The sequence below is a fragment of the Phascolarctos cinereus genome, unplaced genomic scaffold (genome assembly GCF_003287225.1).
Source record: "Phascolarctos cinereus isolate Bilbo 61053 unplaced genomic scaffold, phaCin_HiC Scaffold_4;HRSCAF=312, whole genome shotgun sequence".
In the NCBI taxonomy this organism is placed as follows: Eukaryota; Metazoa; Chordata; class Mammalia; order Diprotodontia; family Phascolarctidae; genus Phascolarctos; species Phascolarctos cinereus.
The window spans coordinates 548368445-548392729 of record NW_027555847.1 but is presented as its reverse complement, the minus strand read 5'-3'; the positions used below and the strand labels follow the sequence as shown (position 1 = coordinate 548392729).

Sequence of the window (24285 nt, the reverse complement as noted above, 5' to 3'; positions counted from 1 at the left end):
CCCTCCATCACTTCTGGCCATTGTCCCAGGAAGATGACATTCATGAACCAAGACAGGAAGGGCTTTGAGATCTGCTTTTCCAGTACACAGCCATAGTTTTACATTGATTTATCCACGCACTGATTCCCTCTTGGTGATCCAAAACATGCATTTACAAAACAGCGACAGAACAAAGAGCACATTCTCTGGCCACGGAATGAGCAAACTTATCTGGCACACGTTGGAATCGAACCCCTGACCTCGGCCTCATTAATACAGTACTCTGACTAAGCTAATCAGTACTGAAGGGCTGAATGATTTATTACTGGTATGTGTAACACCGGGAACTCACAGGTTCCCACACTCTAAAAATATTCCTTTTCCAGAAACTTAAAAATAAATATAACCTGCTCTGAACTAAAGACAAATCACCTTTGTGGAATTAAGGCTGTCTTCTTTGTGGCTCCACAGCCTACCCAGAAAAAAAAGTACACCTGACGATGCTTTTTTGCACTTAATTATTGCTAATGAGTTCTCTGAGGTCCAATTCCCTGGCTCCTTTAATCACTCTTAGTCTCCCTTTATTTCTTTGAACTTTTTGCGTGGAAAAATATCAAATTCCTCCTAGATGCATTGCTACCTCTTCCCACATTGTGGTGTGCCTCCCTTCACTCTCCATTAAAACCATAATTTTAAAAAAACAACTTTGCTAACCCTTTGTTTCCATGGCATTACCACAAATCTTGTTTCCTTGTCTCCTACACGTTGGTGCTAAAAAATCATAATCAAAGGGCAGCTAGGTGGCGCAGTGGATAGAGCACCGGCCCTGGAGTCAGGAGGACCTGAGTTCAAATCCAGCCTCAGACACATAACACTCACTAGCTGTGTGCCTCTGGGCAAGGCACTTAACCCCAATTGCCCCCACCAAAAAAAAAAAAAAAGAGAGAGAAAGAAAATCATAATCGATACAAGTGGATATCCAAGACAATAAATACTATGAAGACAGAGAAAGTGTTGTACAAGTTTAAAGAGGAAAAATATTGCAAGGATCATTCAAATCATTCCATCCTTGGGAGAACATAGTTTCCTACTACATGATTAATGTCTTCCATAAGCTTAATGAAATATACTGTGGTGGAAAAAATTTGGAGTTCAAATCTTATTCTTAGGCAAGACACTTCATTCACACTTGTCTAGGCCTCAGTTTCCTCATCTGTAAAATGGGGGGAATTAAATTAGGTAATTTCTAAGGTCCCTTCCATCCCAAAACCTATGCTTCCATGGCAGTGTGATGGTTTCCCATTGCTTCCCTTTATAGTTTCTGTAATAATCTAATAAATTCCAGCACCTTAGGTTAAACAGTACACCTAAAGGTGAGTTCATATCAAGCTATCTTCCCAGTATCCAGTTACACCTCAATCAGTCACAAAAGAACTACCTAATCCATTTTGTTTCTATGGAGGCTGAAGAAAATCCTAATATATCACTCAGTAATTAATTCAATCCAATGTAATAAATATTAAGCGCCTATTATGTGCCAATAAATCACTGTGCTATGGGACACAATAAAATTATTGAGACATGTCCTTATAATGGACATTATAATTCTAATAGAGGATTCAGCACATATAAATAACTTTGACTACAAAATCGCATGTTAAGAATATAAAGGGGGGTTGAAGGAAAGTACTATGCAAGGGCAAAGGAAGGAGAAGGTGTTTCTGGCTAGGAGGTTGGATCAGAAAAGGATCACTGAGGAGATGGCATTTGAGTTAAGGGACATATCTGGGAGAAAGGGACATCAAATATAGCTGGGGCATAGAGTACATGGGAAATACAATGACAGGGTCAATTCAGTGTTTAATAACATTCACTGCCAGAAAATTATCCTTTTAAACTAACCCACATCCCTCATGCTGCAGCTTACTTATTTTTCCTTTTATTCTAGTCTCAGTAACAATGTGTATCCTGTGGCTACTTCAGTCTAAGAGTCTTTGATAGACTGAAAATTGGGCTAATTTGGCCCTTAGCAGTATTTTCTCCTCCTAGATAAACAGTCCTAGTTTCTTAATTGCCAGCCTATTAATAATCTTTGTGGTTCTTCTTCTGAAGGCTTTTCACATACTCTGGGCCTATAATTTTGAGGGCCACTTTGGGCATATCATGTACATGGGTCTGACCAGTACTAAACATATCAGGATTCCTCATCCTTTTTATAAATTTCAAGACTGCATTTTAAATAAAAAACAATCCTACAATGCTGACCCCCTTACTAACCTCTATGATGTCTAGATTTTTTTTTCTGATGCACCTGTATACAGCCAGTCATTTCCAAGCAGCATGGCATAGTGGGAAGGGCACTAAATTAGGAAATTGAGAACTGGATTCAAGCTCTGCTTAAGAACTGCACGAAACAACGCACATGAAAGTGCTTCGAAATTTACTATCATATGCACTATAAATATAAATGCATCACCTTGTATTGCATCAAATGTAAATGCCATTTCATAGGGACATACATGAATACCACCTTAAATTCAGACTCAGAAAAGTTAAGTAATTTGTTCATGTTGCACATCTAGTGTCACGTCAGAAGTGGATCCTGAATGAAGGTCTTTCTGACTCTATGGACAGCACCCTATACGCTACATCAATGCTCCCTCTCACACTATTATTATTCTTCAGAATACTGCAGTTCAATTGTCTTTGCTCTGTTTAATCACCTAAACCAAGAACAAATGTTTATTCCTACCTTTTGTATTCATAAAGACACCCTGTACTTGTGTCTTACTCAATTTTTCTAACTTCAGCAAAAGAAAAACTCATTTGTTCGAAGAATTCTCCTAAAATATAAATTTTAGTACTGCTTTTCCAGCATATGTGCAGGTATTTAAAGAAGCCCATCAACATTCTTTGGCTTGGCAGAACTGGTAAGCTGTCCAAAGAATGCTACTTAAAATCTGATTTAAGTATGTCTTTGTACAATTATTATGGTTTGGTGGAAGGAACTCTAGATTTGGAATCAGAAGACCTGGGTCTGAATCACAGTTCTGCTCCTACTTTGTGTGACATTAGGCTAATCACATAAACTCCCTGAAGCCCAGTTTTCCTGTCTGTAAAATGCTGGGATCGAACTAAATTAATTATGTGTTTTTATACATCTAAATGTTATTATTTTATTATATTAGAGCACAATTTAAAACACTACCCTTATTGTATGAAATTCAGCTAAGAAAAGACAAATTTAAAAGACTTAAGGACTCTAATCAATGGCAATGACCAACCATGAGTCCACAGAACCAATGATGAAGCAAGATACCTACCTCCTGAGAGAGAGTGATTGGCACAATTCAGAAATGCGCATTTTTAGACATGGACAATATGGGTTTTTGTTTTCCTTGACATTTGTTACAATAGTTTTGTTTGTTTTTTTCTCCCCAATGGGAGAGAAGGCAAGAGGGAGAGAAAATAAATTTTTATTAATTGAAACATATTTTTTTTTAAAAAACACCATAAGCAGAGATGAATATTGTGCATTATTGGAATGACCAAAAGAACTAAACTGGAACCAGATATCTGATCCAAATGAAATACTGGCTTGACAAATATTTTGCTATTCTGGTCCAACTTTATAAGTATACAGGTTCTGTCAGCATCTAATTCTTTATTTATTCTTTTAGATTTACAACATAAATTCTAAATACAAAATGTCAGCTACACAGAATTCAATGCAACAAGCATTTATGCAAACATGCAAGCCACTTCGCTAAGTGCTGGGTATACAAAAACAAAACCTTTAATGAGTTTACATTCAACACGGTGAGAAAGGTGTGGGTGGATATGCTATGCATACAGAAATACATAAATTCAAGATAATTTGAGATGAGAAGGTATACCAATAACTGTGGAAAGCAAAGGCTTCCTAGAAGAAATGGTGGGTTGATTGTTGTACTTCATTCTCGAAGAGGACCAAAATGATATCACTATGTTGGGGTCAAGGTACAATGTGTCTAACTGTGGCTGATCAGACCAACACAAGCTTAGAAGGCTCTACCATAGGTTGGGCTCAAATAGTCCATATAAACATCTAGAGTGGACATATCTCTAAATTTGCACATCTCACATATCTTTTGAGCTAATGTAATTCTGCATAGAGCACAGTGACTTCTTTGATGCAGGTATGCCATGATGGGAGGTCTCCCCTGTCTCACAATCAATTCCAAAGTTCTTCAGGGAAACCTTGAGAGAATTCTGTTATCAATTCTTCTCACCACCATGTGAGCGCTTGCCTTGTGTGAGCTCTCTGTAAAATAGTCTTTTAGGCAAATATACTTTTGGTACCTGAGCCTTAAAGAAAGCTAAGGTTGGAAGTAATGAGAGACCATATTACAAGAATGGGGGCCAGCCTGTGAAAATGCAAAAAGGTGGAAAGTAGAACGTCCACTTCAGGAAATAGCAAGTGGGCCAGTTTGGCTCAAACATAGAGTGATTAAAGAAGAGGAATGAATTGACTTGATGAAGATCCAGACTAGCATCACCAAAGCGTTTAGCTTTCAAGGAGCAAACTGATTATATTGTCAGAGTTTAACAGACTAGTATTTTCCAGATTTACAGGTGGCTTTTCCATAATAATTTGGCCCTTTACCATAGGAGAAAGGCATTCTCACCTTCTCTCCTGCCTCTCTCTACTTTCTCCACCTGCCCCACAAACACAATTTTCATTCTTCAAGGAGCTTTATCATGGTCACGCATATCTATATATAAGGATTGTCAGTCAAGCCAAGTAACAGCCCTCAAAATAAGACTTCTAAATTATTTGGAGTAGGAATTTGTTTGAAGGCTTTGCATACCCCCAAAATGGTTTTTTTTTTCAAAAATTCTAAAAGAAGTGAAGGTAGTTAGCTTGAAAAACACATAATCTGGAAAGCTTTCTCAATGCTAACTGTAGACTTACTTTGGAGTTTAACTATTTGGAAATGTCCCTTTGAACCCAGAATTCCAGAGCTGAAAGATTAGTGAGTTAAACCACATAGCCCCCATGCCTACCTACAGTCAAGTTAATAATTAATTTTTAGAATCTCAGACTCAAGAGAAAGTCTTTAAGTAGCAACCTTATGGTATGTTCTATTAGAGTTAACACATCATTATTAAACAGAAAATTAGACCTCTGTGAAGTTTTGATAATAAGATTAAAAACCATAAATCATTCTTCTGAGTTTGTTTACCAACCTCAAAAATAACCAAGGTTCAGACAAAGTTTGCAAGGTAGGCAAAGATTCAAGATCGCAGAACTCTGCCAACACTTCTCATCTTTCCTTCCTCCCCTCTTTACTCCATACTCTCCTGTTGACTTCTATACCCCAAGGAGATGAAAATAATTCCCAAGTCTCCACAAATAAAAACACACAGCAGGGCTAATACATTCATGGAGGGAAGTCTGATGGAAGAAAGCATTCTGCAACCATGGGAACAGTTCAAAGGTGTCATATTTCACATTTTGCAGTGGTTTACTTGGCAGCCTGTAACTCATGTCAATACAACATGAAAAGAATTGATGCACAGAAACTCTATGAACCCCACAAACTGTTAGGCTTAAGCAACCTGTGCTCCTTGTGGAAAGGTGTTTTCAACCACAGAAGAGCAGAAAGTTGGCAACAAAAAGCATTCAAAGGCTAATGAGCAGAAGAAATCCACAAATCATTCAAAATCTACCAATATGCATGGATTACAGATAAAGAAAGTGCTCTTTCCATTCATTCAACAAACACTGATGAAGCCCAGTATGTTCAAGGCACAGGCAGAATGGTGAAGTGGTTAGAGGGGTGGCCCCTAAGCCAGGAAGACAAGGATTCAGATTTTACCTCTGACACATATTAGTCAATTCACAATGTCTCAAGACCAGGCAATTCTGTAAGACTAAGTGGCTGATAAGATGCTGACCTGCACTGGTAAAGGAAGCACCCTCACCTAGGAATCCCCTATACTCCTGGAATCACTGGTCCAGCCCCTACCCTTTGTTCAAGGCCTTGTGCTAGGTGCTAGAAACACAAAGATTTTTTTAATGGCACAGTTCCACCCTTATACTCAGCTTCAAGCTTACACTCTTTTGAAAACTCCAAAACACAGACACAACTAATTTTTATGAGCTGTGTTAAATTTTCCTGGCTCTTCTCTTTACTTGTGCTACCTGTCTTTTCACTTTTCAATATATCCTCTCCCAGTGAATGAAGGAAGGGAAAACAAAAGAAACTAAAGCTCAAAAAATACAAACATAACTTTTTAAATGTAAATAGCTTAGGAAGAGGAGGTTGAAACTACCGACTAGGATGTTTGCCAACTGAACGTGTGTTTCAGTTACCTAATACTACCTTCCTCCCCCACATCATAGCCAAGACTAAACCACCAAGAATTATTCATATAGCCTAGACTGCAACATAAATGAGATAATGAATGTAAAAACACCTTCTAAACCTTAAAGCACTACATAAGTGCCATTGATGATGACCGATAATGGAATCTGCTTCACGCTAAGTTCTACCACAAAAGGCTGATTCTGATTCAGAATTACAACCAAAGTGCACCAGCCATAAATTCAAAACAATTAATTACATGATGAAATAAAACGTCAACAGTACATTGCAAATATAGAGAGTAGATGCGAATCATAATTATTCAGCCATAACTAATTTAAGAGAGAAAAAGTGGCAGTTTAACTTCTCAGGGCCCCAGGCAATTCTCTCTAGAACTCTAAGCTGCAGGGTATGTGCTGGTCTTCTTTGGCAGAAAGACTTCCCTTATCAAGATGGACCTGATCCAAAAACCCAAAAATAAAATAAAACTAAGTCTAATTTGACCCTAGGACTGAGAGAAACAAATACGGGGTAGCATAAAAAGACTTAAAGGTCCATTTCATAAATTCTGGGATGGGGCAATTATTTGAAGTTGTCCACAGAACTAGAAGGGACTTCTGACATTATTTAGCCTCCTCCTTCTCAGTTTTACAGATGAAGAAAAGAAGTACTAGAGAAGGCTAATGTTGTTTAGTGGTTTGCAGGCATGTATGATTCCTTCTGACCCTTTCGGGGCTTTTCTTGGCAAAGATATTGAAGTGATTTGCCATTTCCTTCTTCAGCTCACTTGACAACAGATTAGGAAACTGAGGCAAACAGGGTTAAATGGCTTGCCCGGGGTCACATAACCAGTAGGCATCTGAAGCCAGACTGGAACTCAGGTCTTCCTGATGACAGGCCTGGAACTCTATCCACTGCACCACCAACTGCCTCCAGAGAAGGCTCACATGCTCATAGATTTAGAGAACCTTACAGATCCTCCAGTACAACACTCTTGTTTTACAGATGAAGAAGCTGCAGCCCAAAGACATGAAGTAACTTACCCAGAGTCATACAGGTAGTACGTGATCAAGCCAGAATCTGAACCCAGGTCTTATGATTCCAAATCTAGTGCCCTTTCCCCTGGGTTATTTTGACTTGTCCAGTATCACACAGGTAATAAGTAGCAGAGACAGGTCTTTAATTCAAGGAGTACCTACTAAAGGTTTTACTATGTAAAAGGCATCGTCCTAAGTGCTGAGGATACAAGAACAGCAAAAAACAAAAACAGCCCTTGCCTTCTCCTAGGGAAAACAACACAAGCGAATGTATCTGAACTGAGATCTCCTTATTCTCTCCTCATAATTCTTTCCACTGTACCATGATGCTTCCAACTTGTAGCACAGAAAATGGGAAAACCCACCTCATTTTCCCATCATGGGAAAACTTAGTCCATGTCCTCCCTTAAGTCTTCCGCAGAAGTCTTCCAAAGGAGGCATGCATGCCAATGGAGAACACAAACTGGCCCACCAATTACGGTTTGTTCTCATTATATGATCAGCCCATCTCATGTTCCACTCATACAATTCAGATAATATCCTGTATGCCCCCTGTCCTGCTTCACTGGTAATACATTGCAGCCTACTTATTGCTTTTTAGACGGCCCATAAGATTAATATTAAAGGATTACATATTACTTCAGGCAACCACAAATCATACTAAACTCTATACCCTATATAATAGTGATGTTACTCTTTTGGTCAATATTTTTTGCCAACAGTGTTTGCAAAAAATAGAGTAACACAACCGATACCATAGAAATAAGGATTTGAGAGAAACTGATTTATAATCAGCAACAAATTTACTGAAAGATTTAGAACTAAACGGGACAGGTAGAGATTAGCATCAGGAAAGATGGAGGATAGGAATATGAACCAGAACAACATTGGATTGGTAGAACACGAGAGATGGAAGTAAAGAGCCTGACTAGGAAACGGTAAGAAGTGCTCAGATGAACATAGAGGAAACTGGCAAAAGATGTACAGAAAGAAGGGTAGCTAGGTGGCGCAGTGGATAGAGCTCTGGCCTTGGAGTCAGGAGGACCTGAGTTCAAATCCAGCCTCAGACACTTGACACTTACTAGCTGTGACACTGGGCAAGTCACTTAACCCCAACTGTCTCACCAAAAAGCAAAAAAAAACAGAAATTTAAGAAGAGAGACTCTAGAGAAAGAAACTTGTACCTGAATGCTAAGCAAAAAGGACCTAGCTTTTTCCAGAACTCAATAATGGGGGTGGGGGAGAAGAGACAGGGGAGGGGGGAGAGGAAGGGAGCCAGAGAGAAAGGCCTGGTTACACTAGGAAGTGTGGTGAGGGGGAATACTAGTGGAATGAAAGCAGATAGACACTGCTTTGTTTATGCTAGTATCCAATTAGTCATAAGGTAGGATGTATTAGTAGGGCTAATATGACAGAAAAGAAAAGCGATAAATGTTGGAGGGTATGTGGGGAAACTGGAACACTGATGCATTGTTGGTGGAGTTGTCAACTGATCCAACCATTCTGGAGAGCAATTTGGAACTATACCCAAAGGGCTATAAAACTGTGTGTACCCTTTGACCCAGCAATACTACTACTAGGTATATATTCCAAAGAGAGTTTTAAAAGGTGAGGGAATAACCTATCTCTTTGTATGCTCTTTGGAGTAGCTAAGAATTAGAAATTGAGGGGATATCCAACAATTGAGGAACAGCTGAACAAGTTGTGGCATGTGATTGTGATGGAATACTATTGTGCTATTAGAAATGATGAGGGGGATGGTTTCAGAAAAACCTGGAAAGACTTAAATGAACTGATACAAAGTGAAGTGAGCAGATCCAGAATACTGTACACAGTAACAGCAACATAATACAATGAGCAACTGTGAATGACTTAGCTATTCTCACCAATACGATGATGCAAGACAATTCTGAAGGACTTACGATGAAGTATGCTATCCATCTCCAAAGAAAGAACTGATGGAATCTGAATTCAGATGAAAACATACCTTTTTTTTTACTTTCTTTATTTTTCTTGGGTGTTTTTTTTTGTCTGTTTTCTTTCACAACATAACTAACATAGAGTTGTGCTTCAAATTGTTTACCATCTAAGGGAGGGGGGAGTTGAGGGAGGAAGGGAGAAAATTTGGAACTCAAGTTTTTTTTTAAATGAATGTTAAAAATTGCCTTTACATGTAATTGGGGGAAAAATATTTTTTAAAAAAGAAGTTAGGATGCTAGGAGCTAATTCAACTAAATAAATAAGAGTGTAATAAAATGGGATGGGGCAGAGGATCCAAGCATAGAGTGTGACACCTGGGAAGAAACTGAGAGGCAGAAACAGAATAAGTTAAAGGGAGCAACGAGTAATCATTCAGAGATCACTGACCCTCTGCTGTCCAGTCTCAAGGGAAGACATGATTAAAAAGCAGCCAGGGGATAGAGAGTGAAGGGAAGCTCCCATTATAGATGAGATCTTACCGAAATATCTTACTATTGCAGCACCCTGCTGGTTGGTTTCCATGCCACAAGTCTTTCTCTCTCTACTCGAGTCCATCCTACACTCAGCTGTCAGTGATTTCCTAAAATAGAGGCCTGACATACCATGCTCCCATTCAGTAAACTCCAGTGGCTTTCTATTGCTTCCAGGATCAAATATAAAATCTCCTGGTTGATGTTCAAAGTCTTTCATAACCTGCTCCACACACACCCCTTTCTGGTCTTCTCATATCTTATACTCCACACATACTCTGCAATCCAGTAACACTAGCCTCCTTGCTGTTTAGTCATTCAGCCCTGTTCAACTCTTCATGACCCTGTGGACCACACTGTCCATGGAGTTTTCTTGGCAAAGATACTGAAGTGGTTTGCCATTTCCTTCACCAGGGGATTAAGGCAGGCAGAGATTAAATGACTTGCCCAGGGCCACACAGCTAGATCTGAGACCAGATTTAAACTCAGGTCTTCCTGACTCCAGGCTCAGTACTCTATCCACCGAGCCACCTACCTGCCTGCTAAGCAATCAAGGGTTAAGTGGCTTGCCCAAGGTCACAAAGCTAGTAAGTGTCTTAGGCCAGATTTGAACTCAGGTCTTCCTTACTCCAAGATAAGCCCTCTATCCACTGTACCATCTAGCTGCCTCCTTACTGTTCCCCAAACAAGACACTCCATCTTCTGACTCTAGGCATTTTGATTGGCTGTCCTCCATGCCTAGAATTCTCCTCTTCACCTCTGCCTCCTGGCTTCCTTCAAGTCTCATCAAAAATCCCAAAGGCAAGAAGCCTTTCACGATCCCTCTTGATTCTGATGCCTTCCTACTATTGATTATCTCCACTTTGTCCTGTTTATACTTAATTGTTTGCTTGTTGTCTCTCCCATTAGACTCTGAGTTTCTAGACAGCAGGAACTGTGTTGCAGGGGGAGGTGTTGCTTTTCTTTGTATCCCCCAATGATTAGTACAGTACTTGGCACTCTTAATAAAAGTTTATTTACTGACTGACATTAGAGATAAGTCTATGAAGGGCTTCCATTGCTTCTCCTTCAATTCAATTCAATTGAACAAACATTATTAATATTGCATTAATAAATATTATTGAAATAATTATTAATGTTATTTGTCATTTATATAGATATATAATTATATAATCTTATTTATTAATGAATATTATTAAGTTTTTACTACATGCAAGGCACTGTGCTAGATATAAAGGTCAATTTTTGAAAAAGCTAAGAGAAGAATGCTTTGTTGATTTTTTTATTCTACTCCCCCTACTTTAGACCAGGAGACACTACTTCAAAGTACGCTTCCTATTCTTTTCTAATCCTCTTATAACCTTCTCCTCTCCATTTGGGTTATTCTTTCTTTTCTCATTCCCTTTCTCCATTCCTAAGTGGAAGCTATGTTGGTTGATGAGATCAAGGTTGACATAGAAGAATGGTTTCTAGTTCCTTCTCTCTCCTTCCTAAAATTAGAAAAGGAAACTAGTAGATCCTTCATCATCCTTTACAACCCAACTATATGGAATATTCAGAACAATCTAGAACTACAAAGGAATTTAACAAAGATCAATATAAAATTGGCATGTCTATAATAGTTTGAAAGGTCATTGTCACCCTTCCTTACAAATACCTGAATACTATCTTCTCTAAATTATTTAAAAGATCAACCATATTGGACAATGGTCATTCTTACCGAAGATTTACCACCATCTTTTGCCAATGGTAAACCCTAGGCTGGAAAAATTATTACATTGTAGGAAAACTGTACTGGAAGAGGGATGGAGGATGATCATAAGAGATCATCTATGACTGCACGAAGAGGACCAAAGGACGAATGGATGGCTAGATATGTGTGTGTATGTGTGTATTTGTATACACACATACACACACACACACACACACACACACACACGAGAACTTAACCACCTTTTAAGACAATGTTTCTATGGGAAAATATCTTCATATTTCTAATATAGTAGTATGCCAACAGTGTATGCTCCCCCCATGATAGCCTTGACAACCAAAGCCTTGATACCCTTTGCCCCCAGTTATCTCTTAATTGCCAAATCTAAAGTCCTTTTTTTCAAAACTCATCTTTCTTAACCTCCTCAAAGCCTTTGAAACTATTGATCGACTACTTCTCCAAGATACTGTTATCTTTCTAGAGTTTCATGACACCTCTCTCCTGATTCTCCTCCTATCTGTCTGATTATTCCTTCTCATTCTACTTTCCAAGTTCATCATCCAGGGCATGCCCACCACCCATGGGTGTTCCCTAAGGCTCTGTTCTGTGATCTCTTTTCTTCTCCCTCTGTATGATCTCACTTGGTAATTTCATTAGCTCCCATCAACATCTCTTTGCAGATGATTCCCAGATATCCAGATATCCAGCCCTAACCTCTCTACTGAGCTCCAGCCTTGCATCACCAACTGCTACTTACTGATCATCTTCCTGGTCACAAAGACTTACAACCTGACCACCATCCTTATGCCCTGACCCTTACTCGCCCCACATGTCCAATCCATTTCTAGGTTTTCTTATTTCTACCTTCACAATAATCTTTGATATACTTATTATCTGTGCACACAATTAATGGGGGCCACATATTAAAGATTATGAAAGGGGAGGATAATAAAAAGAGAGGTATGAGGAGCAGAACACAACATAATGAGTTCTAAGGAACAGTTTTTAGGAAGTTCTAAGTTCTACAGGAGCCTAGATGAATAGTAAGAAAAGTTGGCGGGTATCCTCAAGTCAGGGATGTGGGATGAGGATCAAGTAGGATAGTTTAGAGAGGTTGTGGGATTAGGTTTTCCCTCTCCTCCTTCCTCCTTCATTTCACCCCTTTACACCTCTCTCTCTGTTTCTGGTTCCCCTTCACAATTTGGCAGTCTGACACTAGAGCCTCTACCATCAATCAGATTAAGAAGAAACACTGGGGAGTAGAAGAGGAGCCAGAATCATGAAAACAGCACTAGGGCTCCAAGTAATAGCAAGATGAGAAAGGAAGAAAGAGGAGAGGAAAATCTCTAACAAGAGGACAGAAGGGAAATTCCTGCGGCCACCAAGATAGGGCAGCTCTGTGTGTGTGTGTGTGTGTGTGTGTATACACACATATAAATACATATACATATCTGAGATATAGATAGATAGATATAGATATAGATAGATATACTGTGACAAGTCAACAGTAAAGAGCAAAGATTAACTGATGTTCCCAATAGGAAAGAACAGTAAGCACACATTAATTAGGGTTTTTGTTCTGCTTCTATTGCTAAGGATAATTAGTAACATGGTCTGTTTTTATTAAATATATCAGAATCCCAAGTAAGTAAATTATGTTTACACTCTGCAAAATTGCTTGAATTTTATAATTTTATATTTCACAGAAGGAATCCACGCTCACTCAACACTTTCCCGCACTGACACCTATAAGCAAGTCATACAACCTGCCTTAAGCTAACAAATGGTTATCCTTCACAAAAGAATTAGGATCTTCAATAATTTATTAATTTTTATCCTGCTGCAGATAAATGACACTGAGTTTTTCATTTTAATGCAGACATAACATAGAAATGTTTCTCTTGACCTACTTTAAACTATGTCTGTCACTTTCATGAACAATAAGTTTGACAAACACTGAAAATCATATTTAAGAATGCTATTGAAATACTCATTACTTTTTTAAATTTCATAACACAAATTAAAATGTTGATTATTTGTGAAGTTTTATTTAGGAATAGTATATTTTCCAAATAATTTCAATAATGAAATGCATTCTTCCCCCAATCTTTCAAATACTACACATTTACATATATTCCTTTAGCAATAAAAGTTATATATACATGATGTGAGAAGAGAGCGTTCTCCCTAGGAATACTAAATAGATGTTACATTTTTTTTCTGTGTGCTGTTTCCCTAATAATGTGATAAACCCAAAGATGTTATTTCTTGCACATAGGAAAAATAGAAACGGAAAGTTCAGTTACTGAACAGAATTCTGGAAAAGGCTAAACCTCCATCTCTGCTTCAGATTCTATGCTGACTAGACTTCCCTTCTAGTCCATATTTTCATAAGTAAAATGATGAAACTTTCCACAGGGTTCCCAAAAGTCCTATTTAGATTTTAGAAGAGTTTGGTACTTTAAACATGCTAGTTAACCATGGCTTATTCCAAATCCTCAAAGAAGCCTTTACCTTAGTCGAAGTTCAACTTTGTCATTTTCATGAAAACTGGGGTAATTCTCTGGACTTCCAAGTCCAGTGAAGCACCTAGGACTGAGAGGCTACTTTTAAAAGTTCCTTCTCTTGACTAAGCAGGTGAGAATAAAGTACAAAAGGAAAGGGATAAAGCCAAAATATAAAGGGACTAAGTGGGTTCAATAACTCATCCAATCTTTTTTAACTAGACATTACCTTTAGCATAGCCACTCATGAATTCCAGTGAGTGAGATCTTTGCTATTGCAACATTTCTCTTCCTCACCATATCAGCCTGGGGATAAGTGAATGTTTAGGTAAACGATGGTGCAAGAGAAATAGGATTTTGTGTCAAGGTTCAGATTCCCTTCTCATTTTACAGCAAAAATTCCTAAGAATTTTACCACAAGAAACAGGCAATGGGTACATAATGCCCATTCCTGCTATTATTAGATATTGCCTCATGTCCAAAACAAGAAGAAAATTGTTTAGAAGCTTTAAAAATCAGTATAATATAAAATAAAGATCACTTTTGAAATATGAACTAGTATCTTCATTTTTTTAAATGTCAAAGTGGAACTGATATTAATTAGGATTTTTAAAAAATTTAAATGTGGTAGGATTACCTCTGAATTAACAACTTCCATTGATCTCTTCTTCGGTTCTCCTATGTCCAGGTAGCTGAAAAATAAATAAAGATCACTTTCATAGCATTTGAGTGAGATAATCAGTATATGTTAACAATTAATGAAAATACAACAAACTATAAGAGTATTTTCACATCTATATTTGTTAATCAAAGAACTGTTTAAAATAGAAATAACAAACCATATCCAAAAATTTGCATTTAAAAAAAGAAACTAATGGCAAGAACTGCTTTCTATATCACTGACCAGAACTGGATAATTTCTTCTCTAAGTCGCAAGAGGTTGGAAACCTCAGAAATAGGTACTTTTATTGCAGAACTTAGTGAACGTTATTTGCATAACCATTAACTACTCGATTTATTTAGTAGATTCCTGCTTCCTACATGAATTCTGATATGAAAGATGATTTATACAGACTGATATTATATGTCTTTGTCAATGACAGAAGAAAAGGAAATGGGGATTACATTGCACCAGGAGGCATTTAGGTAAAATAAAGTGAAGGACTATACTGATTGTGTACGTCAGAATAACATACCAAGGGAGGACAGGAAAATTTTTTTATATCTCTAGAGTGCTTTAAGATTAGGTTAAATGCCAATCCATCTGGGATGGTTCGGGTATACTCAGAGACAGAACAATGGATTGATTAGGTGACCTCTGAAGGTCCCTGTTTTTTCATTACAATGATGGTATGCTGAATTTATCTTTTTAAATCTGTTACTATCATTTCAAATGGTTCCTAGCACAGTATGCACATAAGAGATGCTCAATAAATAATTGTTGCAATAAATTCACCCAATACTGAATTTCTACATATTACTTTCTTTATATTATTTAACTTTCTATCATGCTGCTCTTTCTTAAGGCATAAATCTTTCAATTATATAAAGCACATAAAATAGAACAAACATTTCCTTTTCTGCCTACTATTTATTTAAAAACATTTAAACAAATAAAATTAATGTCCCTTAAGGCAAAATGTACATGTATGAAAATAAGCAACCTTCTCTTTCACACATATATTTAGACTGTGTAAGCAGTATGCCATCTCTCACACCTGAGAGGTTGTTCTGTATTCCTAAACTTCAGGAACATTTCACGCTATGGCCCAATTTTTCCCTATTCTTCACCCAGCCTGGAACTTTTCCAACAGAAAAGATACAGTGAACTAACTTCAGATCTACAGAATCAGTAAGTATAGTGACATAAAGAGAGACTATTTTGACTGTTAAAAATAACAATCTCTTATAAAATATAATTTCTCAATATTCTTTAATAATAACTGACATTAATATAGTACCTTAAAGTTCACCAAGCCTTTAATATATATTATTTCCTTTCAATCTCACAACAACCCTGAGACAGATAATAATAATTCCCATTTACAGATGAGGAAACTGAAACTTATACAGGTTAAGCAACTTGTCCAAGTGAAAAAGTTTATAGATGCCTTTGGCAGAATTTGAACCCAGGTCTTCAGGATGCCACATATAGCTCTCTATCCATCATGCCATGTTGTCTTACTGCATCCATGATAAATAGATTCATAGAGTTTTGTTTGGGTCCCAAAAGCAAAAGTTCTAGGAATCTATTTGTTAGCAAAACCAAAAAAATTGGGTATAAGACATTCAGGGATGAAAGTTGCTTACTTTCATTTAAAAAATATATGAAAAAAATATATATGAGCATTGATCTTTTCCTCCATTATCTCTCCACTCCCATTCCTCCCCTATAAAGGAAAAAAAAAAAGACTGGCCCTGAATGAATGATAACACATAAATTACAACTTGGAACTTCTCTGAGTTTCCTTCTGCTAATTTGTATTTCATTACACAAACCCACAAGTTCAAATTTTTAAAAGTTGACATTTAATTCCATTAGGATTCCATTAACATAACAGAAATTCATATTTCTAGAATAAATGAAAATAAATTATCAGTCAGACCAAGAAAAATTCATATATTCAGCAATCAGCATTAGCTGTAAATTGAAAGCAGAAATAGATGTTCTAATCTCCCAATACTTGTAACATTTGATTTCACAAATATAATAATAATAACTAACATTGTTTTATCACTGTAAGTTTTACAAAGTGATACAGATATATCTAGACATAAGCTTACTTGATCCTCACAGCAACCTTAGAATGTGGGTGCTACTATCTTCCCCATTTTGATGATGAGGAAACTGAGACTGAGAGAAGCTAAGTTACTTGTCCAGTCAGTAAGTACCAGAGGAAGGATTTGAACTCAGTCCTTCTTGACTACAAATGTATCACTCTATCAATTGCACCACCTAGCTGCCTGACATTAAACTTCTTGCAAAGCATACTTTGCATCTACTGTGATGTGTGCAGTAACTATTTGGACTAGAGCAGTGTTTGTTTTTATCTTTTGATTTGAAGATTCCAAGTAACCAAAAGAGATCAATTAAAGAATTCCTAGTGATTGTTCCTTTTTCTGCATCTGTATCCCCAGTACCTGGAGCACAGTGCCTGGTATATAGTATACAATTGATTGATAGATTGATAGATTTCCAGACACGAAACCAGAATATTATCCCCACTGAAAATGTGTTCAACATAAAAATTATCATGTAATGAAAAGAGTGATGAATTCAAAGTCATGTAGTCTGCTTTCATATGCAAGCTCTGCCACTTACAAAATATGGGTGGGTTACATGGGTGAAATCACTCAACATATGTAAAATGAAGGATTTGGTCAAGATGACTTCTAAGGTTTCTTCTAGTTTCTGAATCTCTATTATCCTCTTACTGTAACACAAACATCACATATCCAGTGTTGGGTATGTTACCAAGCACAGAAAAGAATCATACACTGGAATCTTATAGTTTTACTACTAAAGTGGAAAAAGTGTGTCATAGTGGAATGAAAACTGTACTAGGAGATCAGAAGAAGTGAATTGGAGATCCATCTCTACTACAAGCTGTGTAACAGGGGAAATCAATTTCCTTCATATCTTTATCTTGATCTGTGATTTAGATGATCTTAAAAGTCCTCTCTAGTTCTAACTCTATGATACTGTAATGACATCTAAAAACTGGTGACATAAGGCCTACACCTGAAGGGATACATGACTAAAAATTCCTGCAAGAAGGATAATTTTGATTAGTTTGTTTCAAGATGGGCGAAATGAATTTATCCCTTACCTTCCACAAAAGTAAGCCCCAGGACTGACTATTTCTTTTATTTGAATTCAGATAAATTCAATAGTAGAGGAGGGAAAAACTTGGACATCTTCATTAGAATATGAAGAGAAAGGCTTATTCTTTTAAAATTATTTATATTTCAACATTATGGAGATAACACTACATTTTGAGCCAGAAGCAGTGTGATATAGCAGAAAGGGTACTGGCTACAGAGTCAGAAGACCTGGATTCAAATCCTGCCTCTGACACTTAGGACCTACATGACCCTGGCAAAGTCACTTAACGTCCTGGGACCTCTACTCCCTCATCTACTAAAAAAAAAAAGAGTGGGTTAGTCTAGAACTTCCAGCTCTATATCTACGATCCCATGCCCTTGGCTCAAATTTGACTTAACCACTTAGTAATCAATCAAATAAATGACTTTGGGTTAGCCACAACTTCACTAATCCTCAATCTTTTCATCTGCAAAATGGGACACTCCTGGTGGCTGTTACAAAATTCAATTGTAATAATGTATATTTGACCACATTTAATCCTCAAATGAGATAACATTTAATAGTGTATGTAAAGTATTTTGTAACTGTAACAAGTTACAGAAATGTTCGGTATTATTATCTCTCAATGAAATGTGAGGAGAGATGGTTCTCTTCTGCTGTGTTGGAATCAAAGTGTAGCTATTATTAAAACATTTTGAGCAAAATGAACATTAATAAAAGAAAAGAGTGAAATACAGAGAGAATAATATTCTTCCTTCTTTCTTAATAAAGTCACTAGTGCTTGCTTACATTACCTCCCCCACATAGTGGTATGATGTTTTAAAGTCTTCTCTTGAACAAAAAGAAATCTTAAAATGTTTTTTTTAAATGAAACAAGTAATAAATAAAAGCAGATACAGTCCAAAATGTTAGAGTATCAAATCAGACATTCAGTTTACTAGGATGACTATAACTGCTGTTATCATTCCAAAGTATCATTCCAAAGAGTTTTCTTTTACTTTATGCCCAAACTTGAAGCTCATTTATAATGCTGATACACTTCCCTTGTGAATTCCTCTCTCCATTAACTCTTTCCATTTTAACCCTATTAACTTTACCATGACCATTAAACACACAGGTCAATTAGTGTATGGAAATTTCCTCTGCCCACTCAAACAACTGCAGGAATTATGCAAAGCCCAGTTTGGCATTTCCTAAACCAACAATCTCAATTAAAAATATAAGTAGTCCAGGGCAAATATGACTCACTTGAGTTTCTTGAAGGCTTCCAGGCCCCCTGCCACGTAGTTCCCCCCACTCTGAATCTGGTCTAGCTTCCGGATTCGGTGGCCTGCCCGAGGGGTATAGATGTTTCGGACAGCTCCAAAGGGGGCCTGAACCCCACCTGTCACCTCCTTCAGAAAGACATCAAAACTGGACACCTTTTTCTCATGGATGACCACTCTGCGTCCAGCAAAGAAGGGGTCCCCATTGCGATACACCAGCACGCTCTTCACTACTGGCTGGGTCAGGCAGTTGGATCTTGTACTGGTGCTGCTCATCTTCTGTCACAGGACCACCTTCCTACTTCTTTCCTCTTGTGCTGGCTGGCTTCTTAGTACTTCTCAGGCACAGTTTACAGCTATATTTCTATAACAACGAGTTCTTCCGAAGCCTCTCTATGACAAACACACACATACACCGAATCAACTACTGGGGGGATAAACAGATTTAAAACTAACAGATGTCTGTCTTGTAGACATAACGTTTAAACTGACTACACAGATTACAGGATTTAATGAAAGTGTTTTAACTATGTCAACCATAATCTATACCAATCACCACATATATGTCCTCTCTCGATAGACAGACATGTACACACATTTATTCAACCTTATAAAAGCACATATATATATATGCTGTTATATGAGCTATGAAGCTATTGTACCATATTAAATACGTATGCCAAATATATTTTGTACCTTCATAAATATATATATATATATATACACATATATATATGCCAAGCAAGAAATGTATATTGTGCATGTGACCAAAAAAAGGCTACATGCTAAGACATGCAAGATGGTATGTTTTATAAAGGGGAGATGAGTAAGAGAGAGGAAGCAGCAAGAAATACTATAATCACCAAAGTTTTAATAGTCAATTTCTTTACTCCTTCCATACAGTTTTATTCTCTCCTTGCTCCCTCCCTCCTGCCAACTCCAAAAAGTTTAAGGCAATAAAGGTCGTCACCCCTGCAACCCCAAGGATTCCTGGCTTCCTCCCTCCTACCAACTCTAAAAAGTTTAAGACGACTGCAACTTCCAGGACTCCTCTTCCTCTCTCCAGCACAGTGCAAGGAGGCACAAGGCGCATCCCCAGGCAGAAGAAAGGGAAGAGAAGATGAGAAATTACCAAGGGCTCCCTTTTCCCCCTCCCACTCCTGACCTGCAGCAATCCTCGGACCCCTGAACTCCCTGCTCCCAAGCACACGCAGCAGAAACAGGTGCATCATTTGAATATGCAAGCATCAGGGCACATCGGCTCCCAGGGTTGGTAGAGGTGATGTGGGGGGACTTAAGGAGAACCCCAAGTAGAAAGGACTACATACCGACACTAGCCTGGCCCAGGAGGCTGAAACCAGGTGCAGCTGGGTCTTCGGCTTAACCAGGCAAGCGGGCCTTGCCCTGGTGCTCCCCGCCACGCGGCGGCGGCGGTAGTGGCTGGAGAGGCTGCTGCTGCAGGTGGCTGTTCCCCGGGAATCAGGCGCTCGCGGGGTCGCGAGCGGGCTCCCTCCCAAGCTCGGGCGGCTGCTGGGCTGGAGGCTGGCGGGCGGGCGGCTCGCGCTGCTGCTACGTTTGCGTTTGTGCTAGCGCGGCGGGCCGGCGGCGGACTTTGCTGCTGCTGTTCTACTGCAGTTACGACTACTACAGCACGAGGGCTGCCTACACCCACGGGGGAACGGAGTTGTTATTTTCCGCCGTTTCCATAGCAACCGCAGCCATGCGCAGGGAGCAGAGTCCCCAAACTAGACCCGGTGGCGTGCTTGCGCCCCCAGGGAGGGTGACGGAGACGCGTCCCTGGTTCGTACACTTGTCCCGGGTCTATCAGAGAGACAAGTGTTCTGGAGGAGCAAAGCATCCAGCACCTGGAAGTTTTCGTGTGGCATCAGTCAGTCCACAAGCATGCGTTGAGGCCTCACCGTCAATCACTGTTAGTAATAAGGAGAATATAGAAGAGGAACAGGAGGCAGGATCATCAAAGGATTGAGTGGGAACCAATTTTAGAGATCATCTAATCAAGAGATGCAGAATGAGACTCATTTTTGGACATGACCGAAGAGGAAATTGGTTTTCATATTTATTGCAAGTTTTTTGGATTTAGGCCTTTTTTCTCCATTTGGGGCGAGAGAAGTGTGAAAGAGAGAAAGTAAATGTTTGCTGATTAAAATTTAAAAAACAAAAACTTACCAAAAGTCCCACAGATGTGTGGAGAGCCACACCAGCCCCCTCATACACTCGGTTTACATTGTACCTGGGTGTCTGCTTTCCTGTGTAATTAGTAGGTTTTATGGAGGTACCAAGGGCAGCCACACATTTTCTTGGGAGAGGTTGGTTGCAAGAAAGAAGCTATTTTCTATAGTATGTAGCTCTCTATGTAAAAAACATATATAAATATAAAAACAGAGAAGCCACTCCAGCCATATTTCTGCCATGGGATCCTGAAATGTAAACGACTGACATGTATTCTTCAGAGGCTTTGTCATGTAGTAATCCGAATGTATAAAATTACTGTATGGCATTTCAAAACTCAGCAGTCTTGAAAGTTGTTGTTTTTAGTTGGTAAAAGGGAGCAGTTTGTGAGTTGGTGGTAGGGAAAGAGACTGGCTGACTGAATTAATGTGAAAGGTTAGTGGAAGAGAGCAAGCAGGTAAATAGAGTACTTAACTTAAAGTGAGGAGACCTGGATTTGAATCATGTCTCAAATGGTCTGCTTCAGCTAAGTGATCAGAGGCAAGTCAATAATGATGATGATGATGATGGTGGTTATATAGTTTTCAAAGTGCTTCACAACTATTATTTTATACTCACAACAACCTTGGAAGGTGGGGGCTATTATTATCCCCATTTTAAAATTTAGGAAACTGGGGCTGATAGGAGTTAAGTGACTTGCCCAGGGTCACACAGACAATAAGTGTCTAAGGCTGGATTTGAACTCAGGTTTTCCTGACTCACGTATAGTACTCTACCTACTGCCTAGGCACTCTTAAGAGCTGCTGTTTCCTCATCTATAAAATGGGGATGATAATAATACTTGTAATCGCTACTGCTTAAGGTTGTGTACTTTGCAAATCTTAAAGCATTATACAAATAGGAATTATTATTTTAAGTTTGGTACAATAGTATAAGGGACAAGCATGGTATAGTGGATGTGGAGCTAGTCTGGGAGCCACAAGGATCTGAGTTCAAGTCCTGTCTCTGACATATGCAATCTGTATGAGCTCCTTGAAGACAGGGACTGTCTTTTGCTTCATTTTGCATCTTTAGTGCTTAGCAGAATGCCTGGTACTGTAGTAAGTGCTAAAAAAAAAAAAGTTTATTGACTGAATGACTGACCCTGGCCAAGTCACAGTCTCACCCCTACCCCCTGCAACTCTGTTAGGTTTCAGAGCCCCTGCTGATCTATATTGATATAGGTATTTATTTCATCAGAGAGTTCTTTATGTCATTGAAAGCTATGGGATATAGTGCAAAGAATACTGGCTTGGAAGTCAGGGGACCTCAGTTCACATCTCACTTCTGAGACCCCATTTTTTTCCTTTGGTGAGGCAATTGGGGTTAAGTGACTTGCCCAGAGTCACACCAGTAGTGAGTGCTATGTGTCTGAGGTCGCATTTGAACTCAGGTCCTCCTGACTCCAGGGCCAGTGCTCTACCCGATGCACCACCTAGCTGCCCCCACTTCTCACTTCTGAAACTTACTACCTGTTTGGCCTTGGGCATCTCGTGAGGCCTTGGTTTCAACTGTAAAATTAAACAGTTGGCCTGAATGGCCTCTGAAGTCCCGTTTAGCTCAGTACGTATGATCTTCTGAAAGCATAGTTCCAGTGTCCTCTTCCTCCTCTTCCCCCCACCCACCCAAAAAGAGTATCAAATATAGATTTGAAAGACGCTGGGTAGTAAATGAAGCTCCGTGTGAAGTCAGTTTTGTCATTTAGGGGCAAACAAATGCAACGCCACCTTCAGACCAGCCTCCAGAATGGCTTGCAGACTAGGTCCACTAACCTCCAATATTCTTGGAGAAGGAAGAAAAGCGTGATTATAGATGCAATTTTTAGCTGATGTCCACAAATCCAAGCTCTTACTTCCAGGCCTCACCTTAATAATGTTCAACAACAATGTGAAGAATAGCACAAAAGTGTTATCCAACTTCAAAACATATGGAAACTGCTCCATTAGAAAAGTAATCAAATTAATAAAATATGTAAATATTTAGGGCAGCTAGGTGGCACAGTAGATAGAGTGCCAGGCCTGGAATCTGGAACAACTGGGTTCAAATCCAGCCCCAGATGGTTACCAGCTGTGTGACCCTGGGCAAGTCACTTTACCCTGTTTGCCTCAGTTTCCTCATCTGTCAAATGAGCTGGAGAAGGAAAAGGCAATACCTCAGTATCTTTGCCAAGAAAACCCCAAATGAGGTCATGAAGAGTCAGACATGACTGAAACAACTGAACAACAATGAATTTTGATGGGCAGCAAGATTATAATTAATTGCATATCTCTAGAAAGAAAATATATAACCACCTTCTTCACACCTACATGCATTTGAAAAAGATATTAATTCCTTCATCAAGTATTCCATTCCAAGTGTCCATTCCATGCAATTCAATATGCCTGGTGCTGGAAAAGATTCAAAATAAGACAAGGTCCCTGAACTCAAGGATTGTATAATTATACCTCTGTCTTCTCTTTACAGAAATTTAAGATACAAGTAAAATCCCACACCAATCGTATTCTCATGTGTGTTATTAGCACCTTTACACATTTTTTTTCTATTTGAAGCCCTAAAATACCAACAAGTTCAACTCCTTGGGAAACACTTCTCATTAGGTCTCTACCAGTTGAATGAGGATAGTGGTTAATGAAGAAAGCCCCTGGACTCGTCTGCACAGGCTAGTTCAGTTGATTCAGATAACAACTGATTGGCTTTCCATAGAGAAAAATTTTCTCAAAGCCATACAATACATCTGTAACCTTAATGAGCACTCTTGAAAATACATGCCACTGGTCTCAAGAGGAATCAAAGGAGACAGTCTGGATGACTCAGCAAAATCCACCACTAAAAAAACTCAAGCCATAATAGCATGGTCAATAGACAACTGTAGGAAGACCACTTATTATTATTATTATTACTATTATTAGTCTAAAGAGTGGGAAGAAAAATATT

The 24285-nt window shown here is 38.6% G+C and overlaps 1 protein-coding gene across 2 annotated transcripts in view; it reads right to left on the bottom strand.

Annotated features, from left to right (window-relative positions):
* The window catches only part of DCDC2 (doublecortin domain containing 2), a 200165-nt gene extending 179474 nt beyond the window's left edge, over positions 1–20691 (bottom strand). For both annotated transcript variants that reach the window (XM_020986837.2, XM_020986835.2), the window contains exons 1-3: positions 20451–20691; positions 19106–19515; positions 14669–14723 (exon numbers count right to left, since the gene is read on the bottom strand). In XM_020986837.2, coding sequence (XP_020842496.1) covers positions 14669–14723; positions 19106–19398 — 348 coding nt within the window. In that variant the 5' untranslated portion in view covers positions 19399–19515; positions 20451–20691. The remainder of the gene's footprint in view (positions 1–14668; positions 14724–19105; positions 19516–20450) is intronic.
* Positions 20692–24285: the final 3594 nt, after the last annotated feature.